At 35.4% G+C, this 17,944-nt stretch overlaps 1 protein-coding gene across 1 annotated transcript in view; it reads left to right on the top strand.

The window, feature by feature from the left end:
• The window catches only part of MTREX (Mtr4 exosome RNA helicase), a 107,862-nt gene that overhangs the window by 48,528 nt on the left and 41,390 nt on the right, over window positions 1–17,944 (top strand). The window contains exons 17-18 of the mRNA XM_060635775.3: window positions 5,809–5,981; window positions 6,802–6,870. Of these exons, the coding sequence (XP_060491758.3) occupies window positions 5,809–5,981; window positions 6,802–6,870 (242 nt within the window). The remainder of the gene's footprint in view (window positions 1–5,808; window positions 5,982–6,801; window positions 6,871–17,944) is intronic.

The raw sequence follows: 17,944 nt of genomic DNA, 5'->3' as shown, positions 1-17,944 counted from the left end.
TAAAAGCGTTATAAATCTTTCTCCTGCAAAGTAATTATATATAATAATAGAATAAAAAACAGTATCAGTAAGATTTAAGTACATTGTGGATTTGGATGTAAATTAAGTATTTTTATCAGATTAGGACATTCATTAATTTTGCTTCATATGTAGAAATTTCCGATGCTGCCTTTGAAACACATATACGGTTACAAGCCAGCTTAATATTTTAAATAAAAAGAATTAAACTTTAAAATATTCCTACTGGGGTGCCTGGGTGGCTCAGTCAGTTAAGTGTCCGACCTTGCCTCAGGTCATGATCTCATGGTTCATGGGTTTGAGCCCAAATTAGGCTCTGTGCTGACAACTCAGAGCCTGGAGCCTGCTTCGGATTCTGTGTCTTCCTGTCTCTCTGCCCCTCCCCCACTCATGCTCTGTCTCTCCTTCTCTCTCATAAACAAACATAAAAGATTTTTTTTTTTAAATATTCCTACTAAGCAGTTGCCGCTAGGTCATGCATGAATGGGATAATTATATACACACATACACAGCCATTAGTTAGATTGGTTTAGTTACTGAATAACCAAGAGAAATAGGAGGGACATTGGTGCACCAACCTTTCATGTTTTTTCTTTATAAAAATACTGTATTCTAACAACCAACAAATTCTTTTTAATTTCACTTTATATTATTCTTTTATAATTCCTTAGAAAGTATGCCAGATATGATGGGGGATAGAGTGAGAACTCAGTATTTTCCCATTTATTTAAACCCCTTTTTATGACTTCTCACTGGACTCAGATTATTAAATATGACTTTGACAAAGTCTCTGCTACCTACTCTGTGAACTTAAACATTACCATCATTTCTCAATCCCCTGTTCTCTGTCTCTCTGAGCCCTAGCTGCTGTTATTTTCAGGGTGGTTCTGACTGACTTGCCTTTTAAAGGGATTGTAAATAACATAATCTGCAACTCCTGGTATTGCTACGATACATACACTGGATTCTTCCTGTACTTGAATTATCCCTGCTTTCCCTACCTATGTTTTTAAAGGAGAAAGACCTTTTTTTTTTTCTGACCTTTTGATACTAATAAAAAGATTAAGTGTTGAGTAGAAAAGTTTAATGTGAAAGAGGTAGAAATTTAAGTACTGAAAAAGAATTGATGACAGAATTGTACCACCTTTGCTACAGTCTGCAGGACTGAGTGGTATGACCCAAGAGTCATGTTGGTGTAGGAGAAGATGGTTTTAGGTGATAAAGGCTATGCTGTGTGCTTTAAAATTGCAGAATACATCTTAAATGCAGTTTGTTCTCATTTTCAGTTATTACGAAGAAGGGTATAATTCCTTTTGCTATTGATACTGCTAGAACCTTTTCAAGAGAGCTGGTATTATTTTCATCATATTAAATATATCCAAATGAAAATGGAGACTGTTGTCTTTGAAGTATAGAATTAATCTTTATACCTTCTTGTGGTTTGCAAACTTAGATGGCTGGCGTACATGAGATGTTTTCATTTTGATTTACTGAGTCCACATTAGATTTTCCAGTGGGCTATAGAGAAAAACTTCTAGGATTTCACTGTTCTTATACTGAAAGGGAAAATGCTAAATCAATTTTAATCTTCTGTGTAGTGTCATTAATAGATAATGCAATGGTTAATAGCAAGAGTTGTGAAGTTAAATATGGGTTTGATTCAAGACTATCTGAGCCTTAAGTTTGCTCATATCAGCCACTTGTATAATATCTAATTCATCCAGTTCATAAGAATTAAGTGAGATAATTTATGTTAAGTGCTCATCTAGTAGTTTTAATTACTGATAACATTGCTATACAGATCAGTAAAGCCATTTAAACTTTAATCTTTTAGAAAATTTGCTCAATACTGGGAATAGCAGTCCTTTCCCCATCACTCCCAGGTCTATATCTGTGCACATATTATAGGATATTAATATATTTTTGGAACCACCACCTTGCCTCTCCCTCAAAAGGAGGAAATTGGTTGCTAACTGTCTTAACAGTTTATGAGAATATCTGTCACATGCTGTTTCCTAAGATACTGAGGCTTTCCTATGGTGCTGCACTGTAGTAAAACCAGCTTTTTATACTCAGGTTTCTCTACACTTACAAAGTTCTGTATGGCTGTAATTAGAATCTTAGATACAAAATGCATGTGACTTCTTAAAATGTCTCAGACTTTTGATTCATTAGTTAAGTGGTCTGAGCACAGAAGTGATTTGGAGTGGAGGATGGGGAACAATATTTAAGCCCCTATTGTCTCCATAAACAAATTCTGTCAGTGCTTAGTGTTTCATTGATGCCTACCAGTGTTACTTTGTAACTTTAAATGGGGCAGCAGGATTAACATTTCTGTGTCGTTTTCCTTACAAAATTTCTTTTTTTTTTAAGTCTATCATTTTTGAGAGGGAGAGAGGGAAGGTGACCAGACACAGAGAGAGAGAATTCCAAGCAGGCTCTGCATGGTCAGTGTGGAGGCTGCGAGAGAGAGACAGAGAGAGAGAGAGAGAGAATCCTAGCAGGTTCTGCATGGTCAGTGTGGAGCCTTACCTGGGGCTCGAACTCATGAACTGTGAGACCACAAACTGAGCTGAAATCAGGAGTCGGATGTTTAACTGACTCAGCCATCTAGGTGCCCCCTGCCCCTTATAAAACTGCTTATTCACTTTAGTTTGTCAAATATTCTTTTATAGTCTTATATTGTTTTTTTAATAATATTTATTGCCATATATGTGGTAAGAATTGCTTCTAGTCTTCATTGAATGTAGTACAGTTCTTATAAGAAGCCGTGCATTTATTTAAAAATAACTTAAGATGATGTATTATGCCTAAGGAAATGCAGAAGACCAGAAATTTGAGGGAACAGTCTGTGAGAATGTTGAAGATGATAATAAAAATAATAATGAAACTTGTAATATCCTCCCTGAGTGTGTACTGTATGTTATACTCTTAGCTAAGTTCCTTCCGTATCTTTTGTCAGTTAATCTCTAATTACAGTCTTGTGGAGAATGGGTGCTCTTGTTATCTTCACTTTGTGGATAAAGAAATTAAAACATGCAGATTACATAGAGTTTGATCAATGGAATAGAATTGAGAGTCTAGAAGTAAATCCATACACCTGTCATCAGTTGATTTTCTTTTTTCTTTTTTTTTTTTTTGAAAAACAACAAAACAAACAAAACTTAGGTTTTTAAATAGACTCACTTTTTTTTTTCAATATATGAAATTTATTGTCAAATTGGTTTCCATACAACACCCAGTGCTCATCCCAAAAGGTGCCCTCCTCAATACCCATCACCCACCCTCCCCTCCCTCCCACCCCCCCATCAACCCTCAGTTTGTTCATCATTTGATTTTCAACACATGCTCTTGGAGCAATGGGATAGCCACAGGTAAAAAATGAGGGGCGCCTGGGTACCTGAGTCGGTTAAGCATCTGACTTCGATTCAGGTCATGATCTTATGGTTTGTGAGTTTGAGCCCCGTGTCGGGCTCTGTGCTGACAGCTCAGAACCTGGAGACTGCTTCAGATTCTGTGTCTCTCTCTCTCTGCCCCTCCCTTGCTCGCGTTCTGTCTCTCTCAAAAATAAACAAACATTTAAAAAATGAAATAGACGCACCATATACAAAAATTAACTACAATTAAATGAATGTCCTGAAAGAAGAGCTGAAACCATAAAACTCTTAGAAGAAAACATAGATATAAATCCCCATAACCTTGTATTTGGCAGTCATTTCTTATATAAGACAGTGAAAGTGGAAGCAACAAAAGGAAAAGTAAATAAATTTTGATTTCATCAAAATTAAAAACTTTTATGCTTTCATAGACACCACTAGTAAATAAAGTAAAAAGTAAAGTCCACAGAATGGGAGAAGATAATTTGCAAATCACATATCTCATAAGGGTCTAATATCCAGAATATGTAAAGAACTTTCAATAACTCACAAACAGAAAAGACAAATAATGTAATTTTTAAATGGACAGAATGTTTGAATAGACATTTTTCCACAAAGAGGATAAACCATTAGCCAACAAGCACACAAAAAGATGCTCAATATCATTAGTTATTAGGTAAATGCCAGTCATAACCACATAGAGATGCCACTTCACACTCACTAGGATAGGTTTTGGGTTTTTTTGTTTTTTGTTTTTTAAATTGTTTTTAGTGTTTTATTTATATTTGAGAGAGAGAGTGTGTGTGAGCAGGGGAGGGGCAGAGAGAGACAGACAGAATCTGAAGCAGCCTGCAGGCTCTGAGCTGTCAGCACAGAGCTCCACATGGGGCTTGAACTATGAACTGTGAGATCATGACCCGACCTGAAGCAGATGCTTAACCAACTGAGCCACCCAGGTGCCCCGTTTTGTTTTGTTTTGTTTTTTAAGATAATTAACAAAACGGTATGGTAATGGTGGAAAATAGTTCACTTCCTCAACAAGTTAAATATAGAATTATTATAATATCCAACACTTGCACTCTTGGGTATATAACCAAAAAAACAGAAAAGTATTTTCAAACAAAAACTTGTGCATGAATGTTCATGACAACACTATTCACAGTAGCCAAAAGGTGGAAATAATCCAAATGTCCATCAACTGATAAACAGATCACCAAAATGGTATACTTATATAGTGGAATAATATTCAGCCATAAAAAGGAGTGAAGTACTGATACATGCTGTGCTACAGTGTGGTTAAACCTTGAAAACACGCTCAGTGAGGGAGGCCAAACACAAAGGGCACATATATGTGATTACATATATGTGAAATATCTAGAATCCATACAGATAGAAAGGTTGTCAAGGACTAAGGGAAGGAGGGAATGAGGAGTGTTTACTTAATGAGTATGGAGTTTCCATTTGGAGGAGTGAAAATATTCTAGAAGTGATTGGTGGTGGTAGTTGCATATGTTGTGAATGTAGTAAATGTATTAATGGTGAGTTTTATGGTTTGTGTGTTTTACCCCAGTTGAATAGTGTTTGTTCACAATGGGATGGAGGTGTAATGAAATGAGTGAAGAAGGGAAGTCAGCACTAGGTGCAAGAATCAGAGCAGGGAGTGGTATCAAATGGTTAGATTGAGAGGACACTTCTGGAAAGGGGCCTCTGTTTTGGCCACTGACTCAGTAGAGAAAGAACTGTAGTTGAATTGCCAGTCCTCAGTTTTAGCGACCTACACCCTGGTGGTGGTAAAAGTCTGATGTCAGTAGCAAACTGGATTCTTGCTGAAAGTGAAAGCAGCATATTATTTAAAAGATCCAAAATAGTTCTATCCAGTGGGACTTTACACAGTGGTGGAAATGTTCTATATCTGTGCTATTCAAGTACAGAAGTCAGTCAGTAACCGCATATGGCAGTTGAGAATTTGAAATGGTGCTAGTGCTATTGAGGAACTAAATATTTAATTTTGAATTAATTTTAATTTAAATAGCCACATATGGCTAGTGTCTGCTGGCAATATATTGGAAAAGGCTGACAAAGTACATTTCTACCAACACAGAAAGTTTTACAGGACAGTGCTGTATTGAGCAGGATAGGCCTAGTATAAGTAACCCCCTTCCCACATCCATAGGAGTGAAACAGTTTATCACATGTCTGCCAATTCAGACTCACTTTGAGGATTGACAGTTAGTGAGTTGAGGAACTTTAATGTGGCACCTTAATGTAGAAAGGAGAAAAGACACAGGATGACTTACAGTTATCAATGCAGGCTGACTTTCTTTTCCACATTTGTAGTAGGAAAACAGAGGTATCTTTTATAAAATTTATGTAAGTATATTTTTTAAATATTTTGTATGTGTTTTATTTACAGAGGTAAAGAACTCAGAAGAACAGTATAATAAAATAGTAATACCAAATGAGGAAAGTGTTGTCATCTATTATAAGATTAGACAGCAGCTTGCCAAACTGGGTAAAGAAATTGAAGAATATATTCACAAACCAAAATACTGCTTACCATTTCTACAGCCAGGTCGTTTGGTAAAGGTATGTCATTTTTTTGTAAATTATTTGGATGTTTCAGTATTTAATATTTTTTGGATCAAGATTTTAATTTTTTGTTTTTAATTTTTTAGTGTTTACTTCTTGAGAGGGGTGGCAGAGGGACAGAGAGAGAGGGAGACATAGAATCCGAAGTAGGCTCCAGGCTCTGAGCTGTCAGCACAGAGCCTGACGCAGGGCTCAAGCTCATGAACTGAACCGCAAGATCGTGACCTGAGCCTAAGTCAGACGCTCAACCGACTGAGCCACCCAGGCGCCCCTTAATTTTTTTTTTTCTTGTACAAATGCTTCCTGCTACAAGACTTGATCTGTATTAATTATATTGTTTTTACACATTTCACATGGGATTGATTGGGGGTAGGGTCATGGGTGAAGACCTTTTAATCTACACTGATTTTCATCTTGGGGGATATAAATTGAAGTAGACACTTTTGGAAATAAAATATTTCCAGTAATCAAAAAATAGAAGCTGTTTTGTAGGTAGTTTTAAGAACTGGTTGAAGTCATTAGCTATAAAATATAGAAAGATTTCAGATATTTTCAGAACATATGCATCATATCATTTTAAAAATTTGATTGCCAGTTGAGAGATTCCTATTGCTATTCTAGAGGCCTGTGAAATTTGGTGGTGATTTCTTTCTTTAAGGCTAATAATCTTTTTACTTATGTTTAATAGTGATCTTTCAACAAATATTTTACCAGGAAAACGCAAAGTTTTCTTAGCCTATATATAACATGGGCATGGAAGTCTACAATTGTCTTTTGACATAAATGTTCTTGTTTACTTGCTTCCTTTTCTTTTTAGGTAAAGAATGAAGGAGATGATTTTGGCTGGGGAGTAGTGGTAAATTTCTCCAAAAAGTCAAATGTCAAGGTAAGCCATTTCCCTTGAGGTAGAATCATATATAAATTTTTCGTGAAGTTTTTTCAGACTCATGAAATTGATCAAAGTAGAGATAGCATTACTTTAAGAGAAGCTGTATTAAATTCTACCATGAGGAATTAAGGTTTTGAATTATCTTAAATTTTATCCTTAAAGTGCTGTGGTTGTTTTCCTAACAACCACAGATTTTAATTTCATTACAATATGCATGTCTTCTCTGAATTCATTAGTACTTTTTATAATTTTACTCTTTAAACTGAATATTAGAAAAAAATTATCTTCTGACACTGAAAATTAGAATTTTGATTCAGGTATATAATACAGATTTGAAGAAAAGGTATTAGAAGAGCTAGATTTACTTATTCCCTCTAAAGGAAGACAGTAATGAAGTTTACTTTGGTCATTATTTATATAAATATTTTGGAAAGATTATTTGTATATAAAATCAAGGAAGATTTTGTTAACTTGTTACGTCAGTGACTGTCTTGAAATTAAGTTAGCCATTCCGTCTGTTATGTTTTCTGTCAGTGTGTAACCTCAGGCAAGATATTTTGTGTCTCCATGTATATTTTTCCTTATTTTTAAAAATGAATAGTTTTCATAAGATGGTATCTGCATTCTCATGAGGTTTACCATTATGATTTTATTGTCATTAACTTCTTTTTCCCACCTGTGAATAAAACATGTAGGAATTAAGCTTTCGGATTGGAAGTTATTCCTGATAAATGTAAATGAATTTGGAGATACTGAAGCATTTGTTTTGGAGAAACAATTAAGTTCATAGGTTTGTAATGGGTGTTTTTGTGAGTGATCTGTGATTAATCCCACTGAAGAACTTTTTAAGGATATTCAGTTTGTTTTTACCATTTTGATAAATTACCATCTTCATTAGTAATTATAAGATTTGTTTTTTAAGTATTGTCACACTTGGATCCCAATTTAATAAGCATTCATTGGCCACACGCAAAATCTCTGTGCTTACATCTTTTGGTGAACAGCAGAAAGCAGATAATTAAAATAAAAGGCAGGATAGTATAAGTATTTTAGTAAAGATGTAAGTAAAGTGCATTTGTAGCACAGAGGAAGAAGAAATTATGTCTGAGCTATTAGAGATGGCATCTAATTAGGAAGATAATTGAAACTTTCAAAGGAACCTTGAAGAAAGAGTAGTATTCATTTAATGAATATTTACCACTGGAGGAGCAGCGATGTGCAGCAGGCCCAGAACATTTCAGTTAAAGAGTAAAATTTTTAAAAGTATTGAAGTTAATCATGGAAAATAGTTAAAATATACATTTGAGTATAATGGGTCTCAATCTAAACATGTGAAAACAATGGTAGAACATATGTTTGAAGATGAGTTGGTTGGCTGATTGGTTTGCTTGCATTTAGTTTGGTTGTTAGTTTTTTTAATGTTTATTTTTGAGGGAGGGATTGATCTGATCAGAAGTTACTGTATTGTTACAGTGTTTGAAGGATATTGGAAGAGATAGCATAGTAGACGCAAGTTTGTCAATTTAAGGAGACTCTTACTCTTTCAGGAGTGAGTCAGAAGGAGGATGGTAATAGAAGGGTTCACATGGTGGAGACTGAGGAACTAAAATGGACAGACTTGTGTGGGAAGTTGGGGGGAGTGTTAGTGATGGTAAGGTTTCAAAAAAGGTTGGCTTTATTGAGTCTAACAGTATTAAACTGGATAAAGTTGCCTCTTTCATTCTGTCCTTCCCCTTTTTTAAAAACACATAATGAAGTGAAGCTTGGGATTTTAACCTTGACAAAGATTGCATCAGTATTATTCATTTGAGTTGTGACTAGCTCTGACTTAGAGCCTTTTATATTTTCTATTTCACTACCTTTAGCTATGAGAAACTATTAAATGCTTGCCTACCTCTTCTCCTTTCCATACACACACGCATTATTTTCTTTAGGAATAATTATTAGTAACATAGATAAGATTTTCCTTGAGAAGCACTTTAAAGGATGGTAGTCTTTATTGAAACTTCTGACAGCTGTTAAGTTCTGTTTTCTGTGTACATTGGCAAGTGTGGCAGTAAATGCTAAATGTTGTGGTTCCATTCATACTTAGATAACTCATGATGGAAAAGCCGTTGCCAGTTTATTCATTCTATAACTTGTCTGTATTTAAGGGAATTTGCTAGGGCAGAATATTTTTACCTACACTGTACTGAAGTGCTATTTTTTTTTCACTACAGGGTTTACATATTGCATGTGTTTCTTTTTTCATCAGTTTTATTGAGATAGTATTTACACACTATACTCAGTGACTTAGTATATTCACCATCACCACAATTTCAGAAGATTTTCATCACCTCAGAAGGAAAAGGAAACTTTTGTCATCCCACCCTATCTTCCCATACCCTCAGTCCTAAACAACTACTGATCTGCTCTCTATAGATTTGCCTATTCTGAAAATTTCATTAAATTGAATCATGATGTGGTATGTGGTCTTTTGTGTCTGGCTTAGCATAATGTTTTCAGGGTTTAAGCATGTTGGATATGTCAGCACTTCATTTCTTTTTATGATTGAATAGCATTCCATTGTACAGATACACTATGTTTTGTTTATCCTTGGACTGTTTCCACCTTTGGGCTATTATGAATAATGTGCCTGTAAGCATCCATGTCTAAGTTTTTGTGTGGACATATGTTTTCATTTCTCTTGGGTGTGAAATTGCTGGGTCCTATGGATACTGTATGACCATTTAAAGAACTGCCAGGTTGTTTTCTCAAGTGTCTGCACCATTTCACATTGCCAGTAGCAGTGTATGAGGGTTTTGATTTCTTCACATCTTCATCAACCCTTAATACCTAACTTTTTATTACTTTTGATGTATAATGGTATCTCGTTGTGGTCTTGATTTGTATTTCCATGATGACTAAATACTGTCAAGGATCTTTCTGTGTGCTTTTTTAGATTTTATTTTTTATTTATTTTTAATGCTTATGTATTTTTGAGAGAGAGAGAGACAGAGTGCAAGCAAGGAAGGGGCAGAGATGGAGGGAGACACAGGATCTGAAGCAGGCTCCAAGATCCAGGCTATCATCATAGAGCCTGAGATGGGGGCTCAAACCCACAGCCTGTGACATCATGAACTGAGCCAAAGTTGACGCTCACCCGACTGAGCCCTCAGGCACCCCTCTTTTTATGTGCTTATTGGCCATTTGTATATTCTTTGGAGAAATGTCTTCAGCTCTTTTGCTCAAATTGAAATTGAGTTTTCTTTTTATTTCTAAGTTACGAGTTCTTTATGATACCTGATTTCCAAATATTTTTCTCCCGTTTTCTGTCTTGTCTTTACTTTCTTGATAGTGTCCTTTGTAGCACAAAAGGTTTTAGTTTGATGTAATCCAATTAATCAATTTTTTTTTCTTGTTACGTATAGTTTTGGTGTCCTATATAAGAAACTATGGCCAGGGGGCACCTGGTGGCTCAGTCAGTTAAGTGTCTGACTTAGGCACAGGTCGTGACCTTATGGTTCATGAATTCAAGTCCCACATCAGGCTGTGCTGTCAGCACAGACTTCGCTTCAGATCCTCTGTTCTATCCACACACACCCCGCTCTTCCCACCTCCTGTCTCTTCTTGTTCGCTCTCTCTGCTCTCTCTCAAAAATAAATAAACATTAAAAAACAAACAAAAGAAAGGAACTGCTACCAACATCAAGGTCATGAAGATGTACCCCTGTGTTTTCTTCTAAGAGTTTTATTGTTTAAGCCCTTATATTTAGGCCCTTGATCCATTTTCAGTTAATTTTTGTATGTGGTATAAGGTAAGGATCCAGCTCCATTCTTGTCCTAACCCTGGTTGTTGGGAAATTCTTTCCTCTTTAAATAATCTTGTCATCCTTATCAAATCTCAGATGACCATAGACATAGGTTTATTTCTGGACTCTCAGTTCCATTCTATTGACCTCTGTGTCTGTCCCAATGCCAGTATCATATTGTCTTCATTTACCGTATCTTTGTAGTTAAGTTTCAAAAAAGTAGACTTAGGAGTTCTCCAGCTTTGTTCTTCTTTTTCAAGATTGTTTTGGCTATTCTGGGATCCTTAAAATTCCTCATGAATTTGATTATCTGCTTGTCAGTTTTTACAAAGAAGTCAGCTGGGTTTCTCAGATGGCTTGCACATGAATCTATAGATCAGTTTGGAGAATATTGCTGTCTTAACATAATAAGTGTTTCAGTCATGAACGTAGCATATTTTCCCTCTTATTTAGGTATTCTTTAATTAGTAATTTATTGTTTTTCAAGTATGAATTATACACTTTATTTTCTGTATACAGGGCCCTGTTGTGTCTGAAAATAGAGATGGTTTTACTTCCCTCTTCCCAGTGTGAATACATTTTAGGTCTTTTTGTTTTGTTTTCGTTTTGCCTAATCATTCTGTCTAAACCCTTGAGTACTGTATTAATAGTGAGCAGATATGCTTGTTGTTTTCCTAAGTTAGAGGGAAAATGTCCAGGCCTTGTCTATTAACAATGATGTTAGCTTTGGGTTTTGGTAAGTGTCCTTTAACAAGTTCAGGAAGTTTCTTTCTGTTCCTAGTTTGTTGAGTGTTTTTATCATGAAAGATTGTTGTATTTTGTCAAATGCTTTTTATGTACCTATTCAGATAATCATGGGGTTATTTTTTATTCTATCTTGTATTTATTCTGATAACAGTGTATTAGATTAATTGGTTTTCACCTGTTAAACCAATTTTGGATTCTTGGGTAAATCCTGCCAGGGGGATTATTATTATTATTTTTTTTTTATGTGTTGCTGGATTCAGTTTGCTGGTATATTGCACAAGATTTCTGCATTCACATTCACAGGAGATATATGTCTGTAGTTTTCTTTTGATGTCTTTGAGTTTGGTAACAGATTAATGCTGACCTCATAATGAGTTTGAAAGTGTTCCCCTTCTCTTCTGTTTTTTGAAGAGTTTTTGAAGAACTGGTATTATTTTTTTTTATTTATTTTTATTTTTTATTTTTTTCAATATATGAAATTTATTGTCAGATTGGTTTCCATACAATACCCAGTGCTCATCCCAAAAGGTGCCCTCCTCAATACCCATCACCCACCCTTCCCTCCCTCCCACCCCCCATCAGCCCTGTTTGTTCTCAGTTTTTAAAAGTCTCTTATGCTTTGGCTCTCTCCCACTCTAACCTCTTTTTTTTCTTCCCCTCCCCTCCCCCATGGGCTTCAGTTAAGATTCTCAGGATCCGCATAAGAGTGAAAACATATGGTATCTGTCTTTTTCTGTATGGCTTATTTCACTTAGCATCACACTCTCCAGTTTCATCCATGTTGCTACAAAGGGCCATATTTCGTTCTTCCTCATTGCCACGTAGTACTCCATTGTGTATATAAGCCACAATTTCTTTATCCATTCATCAGTGATGGACATTTAGGCTCTTTCCATAATTTGGCTATTGTTGAGAGTGCTGCTATAAACTTTGGGGTACAAGTGCCCCTATGCATCAGTACTCCCGTATCCCTTGGGTAAATTCCTAGTAGTGCTATTGCTGGGTCATAGGGTAGGTCTATTTTTAATTTTTTGAGGAACCTCCACCCTGTTTTCCAGAGTGGCTGCACCAATTTGCATTCCCACCAACAGTGCAAGAGGGTTCCCGTTTCTCCACATCCTCTCCAGCATGTATAGTCTCCTGATTTGTTCATTTTGGCCACTCTGACTGGCGTGAGGTGATATCTGAGTGTGGTTTTGATTTGTATTTCCCTGATGAGCGACGTTGAGCATCTTTTCATGTTATTATTTTTTTTAATTGGAAGAATTTGGCACCTGGGCCTCGGCTTTTCCTTGTAGGTAGTTTATGATTACTAAGTCAGTTTTATAGGTCTTTTCAAGATTGTTTATTTCTTCTTGAATTCGTTTCATTGATTTGCTTTCTTAGAAATTAGTCCATTTCATCTAGGTTACCTAATTTACTTGTACACAGTTGTTCATCATATTACTTTGTAATCCAATTTATTTCCATAAGGTGGCCAGTAATGTCCGTCTTTGATTTTTCATTCTAATAATTTGAATCTTTCATCTAGCCAAACGTTTGTCAATTTTGTTGCTCTCAAAGAACCAGCTGTTTGGTCTCAGTGGGTTGTTTTTTTTTTTTTTTTTGTATTTTTCATTTTCTTAATTTCTGCTCCTTTATTAATCCTTCCATCTGTTAGCTTTAGGTTTAGTTTGCTGTTCTTTTTTATTGTCTTAAGGTGGGAGGTTAAGTTATTAATTGGAGGTCTTTCTTTCATTTTAATATAGGCATTTATGCTTGTTAATTTCCCTGCAGATATTTTAACTGCATCCCTTAGGTTTTGGTATATTGTTTCTTCATTTTCATTCACTTCCAGGTATTTTCTAATTTCCCTTTTGATTTCTTCTGTGACTCACTGGTTATTTAGGAATGTGTTAATTTCCATATATTTGTGAAATTCCCAAATTTATGTCTTTTTTTTTTTTTTTTTAATGTTTATTTTTGAGCAGGGAGGTGGGGTGGGTGGGGAGGGGCAGAGAGAGAGGGAGGCACAGAATTTGAAGCAGGCTCCAGGCTCTGGTTAACACAGAGCCCTATGCAGGACTCAAACCCACGAACTGTGAGATTATGACTTGAGCTGAAGTCGAACACTTAACTGATTAAGCCACCCAGGTGCCCCCTATATTTGATTTCTAATGTCATTCCATTGTTACTGAGAAATAATTGGTATTATTTCATTCCTTTTGAATTTATTGAGATTTGTTTAATGGCCTGACATGTGGTCTATCCTGCAGAATGTTTTATGTGCAGTTGAGAAGAATGTATATTTTGGTTGAGATATTCTATAGATGTGTATTAGGTCTGGTTGGTTTATAGTGTTGTTTATGTCTTCTGTTTCTTTTTTTGCAGATCTTTATGTTTAGTTGTTCTATGCATTATTAAAAGTGAGACATTAAAGTCTCAACTATTATTTTTGTTTCATTTTAAAGTTTATTTTGAAAGAGTGAGAGAGAGAAAAGGAGAGCAAAAATCCTAAGCAGGGAGATCATGACCTGAGCTGAAATCCAGAGTCAGATGCTTTAACTGACTGAGCTACCCAGGGGTCCCTCAACTATTGTTTTTGAATTGTCTATGTCTCTTCTCATTTCTGTCATTTTTTGCTTTATGTGTTTTTGTTTTCTATTAAAGTAGAAATTTATCTGAAATTAGCATAGTTATGTCACCTTTTTTTGTTGCTTACATGATACACCTTTTTCCATCTTTTTATTTTAAATCTTGTGTCATTGAGGTTCAACTTTGTCTCTTACAGACTGCATAGTTAGATCTTTTTTTATTCATTCTGAAAAATTTCTGCTTATTGATTGGGTTGCTTAATCGATTGGTTAATCCATTCACCTTTACTGTTATTGATATAGTTGGATTTGTGTCTTTCATTATGCTTTTTGTTTTCAATAGTCTCATTTCTTGTTTTTCTACTCCTTTAGGTTTGCATTCAGTGCTTATTTTCTAACATAACATTTCAGTTTATTTGATGATTTCTTTTTCTATAATTTATATTTTTCTCTCTCTTTTTTTTTGTTATTTTCTTAGTGGTTGCTAGGGCTCAATATTTAATATTTAATATTTCCATATTAAGTTAATAGGATAAGTTTCAGATTTATACTGAATTCCAGTGAGATGTAGAACTGTTACTCCTGTATGCATTTATTCCATTTTCCCTCTTTTTTGTGGTATAGTCTACAAATGTTATGAACCCAACAATACACATTACAGTTATTAATATAGTTTTATGACGTACAAAGAAGCTTAGAGACAAATTAGTAGGAGTGCTATAGTGAGTATAGTTGATAGGTTATTTGTTTGTGAGGCTCAGGGCAGGGGCAATAATGCAATTTCTAGACAAAAGGAGACCAAGTATTTATAGTTTTTGTTATATTAATCTCATCATTTATCATTTCTGGTACCTTTTATTGGTTCCTCTGGATTCAGGTTACCATTGGAGTTACTGCCTTAGCTCAGTACAACTTTGCTCCTACCCACTTACTTTGTGGTATTATTGGCAAATTATTGGCAAACGTTTCTATATATTATAGACTTAACAATTCAATATATACATGTTGATTTTACCTTTAAATCATTTAATAGAAAAAGAAATAATTCTTTAATTATTTTTAAAGTTTTTTTTGGTTTTTGTTTTTGTTTTTTTTTGAGAGAGAGTACGAGCAGGGGAGGAACAGAGAAAGAGGGAGAGAAAGAATCCCAAGCAGGCTTTGTGCTGTCAGTGCAGAGCCAGATATGGGGCTTGATCTCACAAACCGTGAGATCATGAACTGAGCTGAAATCAAGAGTCGGACACTTAACAAAGCGGATCTGCTAACAACATATTGTGTCAGTTTTTCTTTTTCTGGGAATGTCTTTATTGAATGATAACTTTCCTGGATAAATAGATTCTTGGCTAACAAGTGTTTTTCTATGAATATGCCAATGCACTGCCTTCTGTTCTTCATTGTGCTGAGAAGTTTCTGCTGTTAATCTTGTTCTGGTCCTTTGTGAGAGATGAGTCCTTTTTCTCTTGCTGCTCTCAAGAGTCTTCTCCTTGTATTTGGTTTTCTGCATTTTTTTTTAAATTTTTTTTAATGTTTATTTATTTTTGAGACAGAGAGAGACAGAGCATGAACGGGGGAGGGTCAGAGAGAGGGAGACACAGAATCTGAAACAGGCTCCAGGCTCTGAGCTGTCAACACAGAGCCCGACGCGGGGCTTGAACTCACGGACCGTGAGATCATGACCTGAGCCGAAGTCGGCCGCTTAACCGACTGAGCCACCCAGGCGCCCCGGTTTTCTGCATTTTTACTGTGATGTGTCTGTTTTTTCATCTCCTTATATTCATTCTACTTGGTATCCATTGAGTTTTCTGGATATGTAGATTAATGTTTTTCAGTTAATTTGGGAGTTTTCAGCCATTATTTCATCAAATATTTTTTCAGCCCTTTCTCTCCTGGGACTCACATATGGGTATGTTGTACTTATTGTTATCCTACATTTCTCTGAGGTTCTGTTCATTTGTCACCTTTTCCCTCCCCCCCGCTGTTCTTTGGACTGCATAATCTCTGTCAGCCTGTTTTCAGATGTGCTGCTGTTTTCTTCTACTTCAGATCTCTTGAGCCCTTCTAGTGATTTTTTTCATTTCAGGCATTGTATATAATGAATTCATGGATTTCCTTTTTGTTTTTTTATCATATCTGTCTTTATTGATACTCTATTTGATATGATATTGTTATTGTACCTTCCTTTACTTCTTTAATTATGGTTCCTTTACTTGTTTGAACATACTGGCTACCATTAAGTCTTTGTTTAATATAACATCTGATGACTCTGATAGGTACTTTATTCTGTTTCTTGCTTTTTTTCTGGTACATAGGTCTTGGATCATACTTTTCTTTTCATGTCTTAACGTTTTTTCTTTGAAATTGGACATTTTAAATAATGTAGTACTCTTGGTACTGGTCCCTCTTTCCCTCCCCTCTCACAGGCATATTGTTATTTGCTTGTTTATTAAGTTAGTGATTAGCTGGATTGAGGAGCAGAGAAAGAGGGAGAGAAAGAATCCCAAGCAGTCTTTTCCACCCCCCCCCCCCCCCCAAAACTGGCTTTACCTAGCATGTCCTAAAGTGTTTAGGTAAGGACCTGGCAGGTAAAGCATGGAGGCAGTAGCCTCAAGTATTTACAGCTTGCCTCTCCCAGCATGACAGCAGTGCCTTAACGGTCAGGTAAGCAAGAGCAGTTGAGGCCCCAGCATTCTCAGCAGTCCCACACATGTAAGATAGAGTCTCTGGCCAACCACTGGTGGCTGGGCAGAAGAAGGGAACCCCTACTTCTCAGATTCACTTGCCCAGAACTTAGCCTCAGCAATGGGTAGGTGGGAGCAAGTTAAGAAATGCTGCCATCCTACCCCTCTTCGGAAAATTGCCCTCCAACTGAGAGAGCTTCGGGGAGAAGGGAGCCTTGCTATGTTTTTTGCCTTCAGTAGTCTGCAGTTTCTGTCTTGCTGAGTTAGGAAGAATGAAGTGGGAGTGATCTTGGCTTAGATATCAGACTTACGTTGTTTCTAACGAATTTTAGTGTATTTTCTTGAATAGATGTTTCTTCATATGCTGTATGTCTTTAGAACCATTTCCAAAACCATCTTTACATGGTTGGTTTTTTATAACTTTCTTAAGTTTGCTCGTGAGGTGGGTTTGTAAAAACTCCTCGTGCTGTCATGCTGGTAGTTGATTTCAGGTTTTATATTTTTAAGGGAGAAAAATTATCCCTAACATAATTACATTTATACACACAGTAAACAAGTTTTTAAATGATTTCTCTTTTGGTCCTTAATCCGTGTTTAAAAGTGGTGCGGGTTGGTGAGAATTATTTTAGGCAAATATGGAATGGGGAATAGAGAAGAACACATTTCACTTTTTTTCTGTTTAAATTGATGGTAAAACTGATTTTCCCACTAAGTTGCTTACATTTGTTTACTAAAAACATGGACTACTTTCTTATTGATTATGTAACCTATCAGAATACTAAGTCAAAGAGTTTTATAGGTTAATAAGGTTTGGTAGAGAGAGAGGAAGAATATACATTGAAAAAGAAAATAGTTTAAGCATTTTAAAGAGATTCAAATGTTCTTGTCAACATTTATTTTATATTATTTGTTTACATTCTACAAACTTGAGATAGTCAAAATTACATTTTAATCTGAAAATTTCCATTTATAGTAGGAAATTAGCCATATTTTTAAAAGAATGAAAAGTTAGGAAAAATATAGTTCAATTATATGATTAAGAAGTTAAAAATAAGGAGATAGTCATACAAATTTAAAGAATTTATACTTAAAAAAAAAATAAATAAAGAATTTATACTAAGACAATCATTGAAAAGCCAAATAGAACATCTGAGTAACTATTTTCTCTTTTATGTGAAGGACGATGTTACCCATCTTTACCACAGTACAGAGCTTAGAAGTAGTTCATTGAAAAGAGCAGTTGTGTAATCTTAAGAAATATTTTTAACAGCAAATTTCCATTT

The sequence above is a fragment of the Panthera onca genome, chromosome A1 (assembly GCF_046562875.1).
Source record: "Panthera onca isolate mPanOnc1 chromosome A1, mPanOnc1 haplotype 2, whole genome shotgun sequence".
NCBI lineage: Eukaryota > Metazoa > Chordata > Mammalia > Carnivora > Felidae > Panthera > Panthera onca.
Note: the sequence above shows the minus strand (reverse complement) of the source record. Positions and strands in the feature narration are given on the sequence as shown.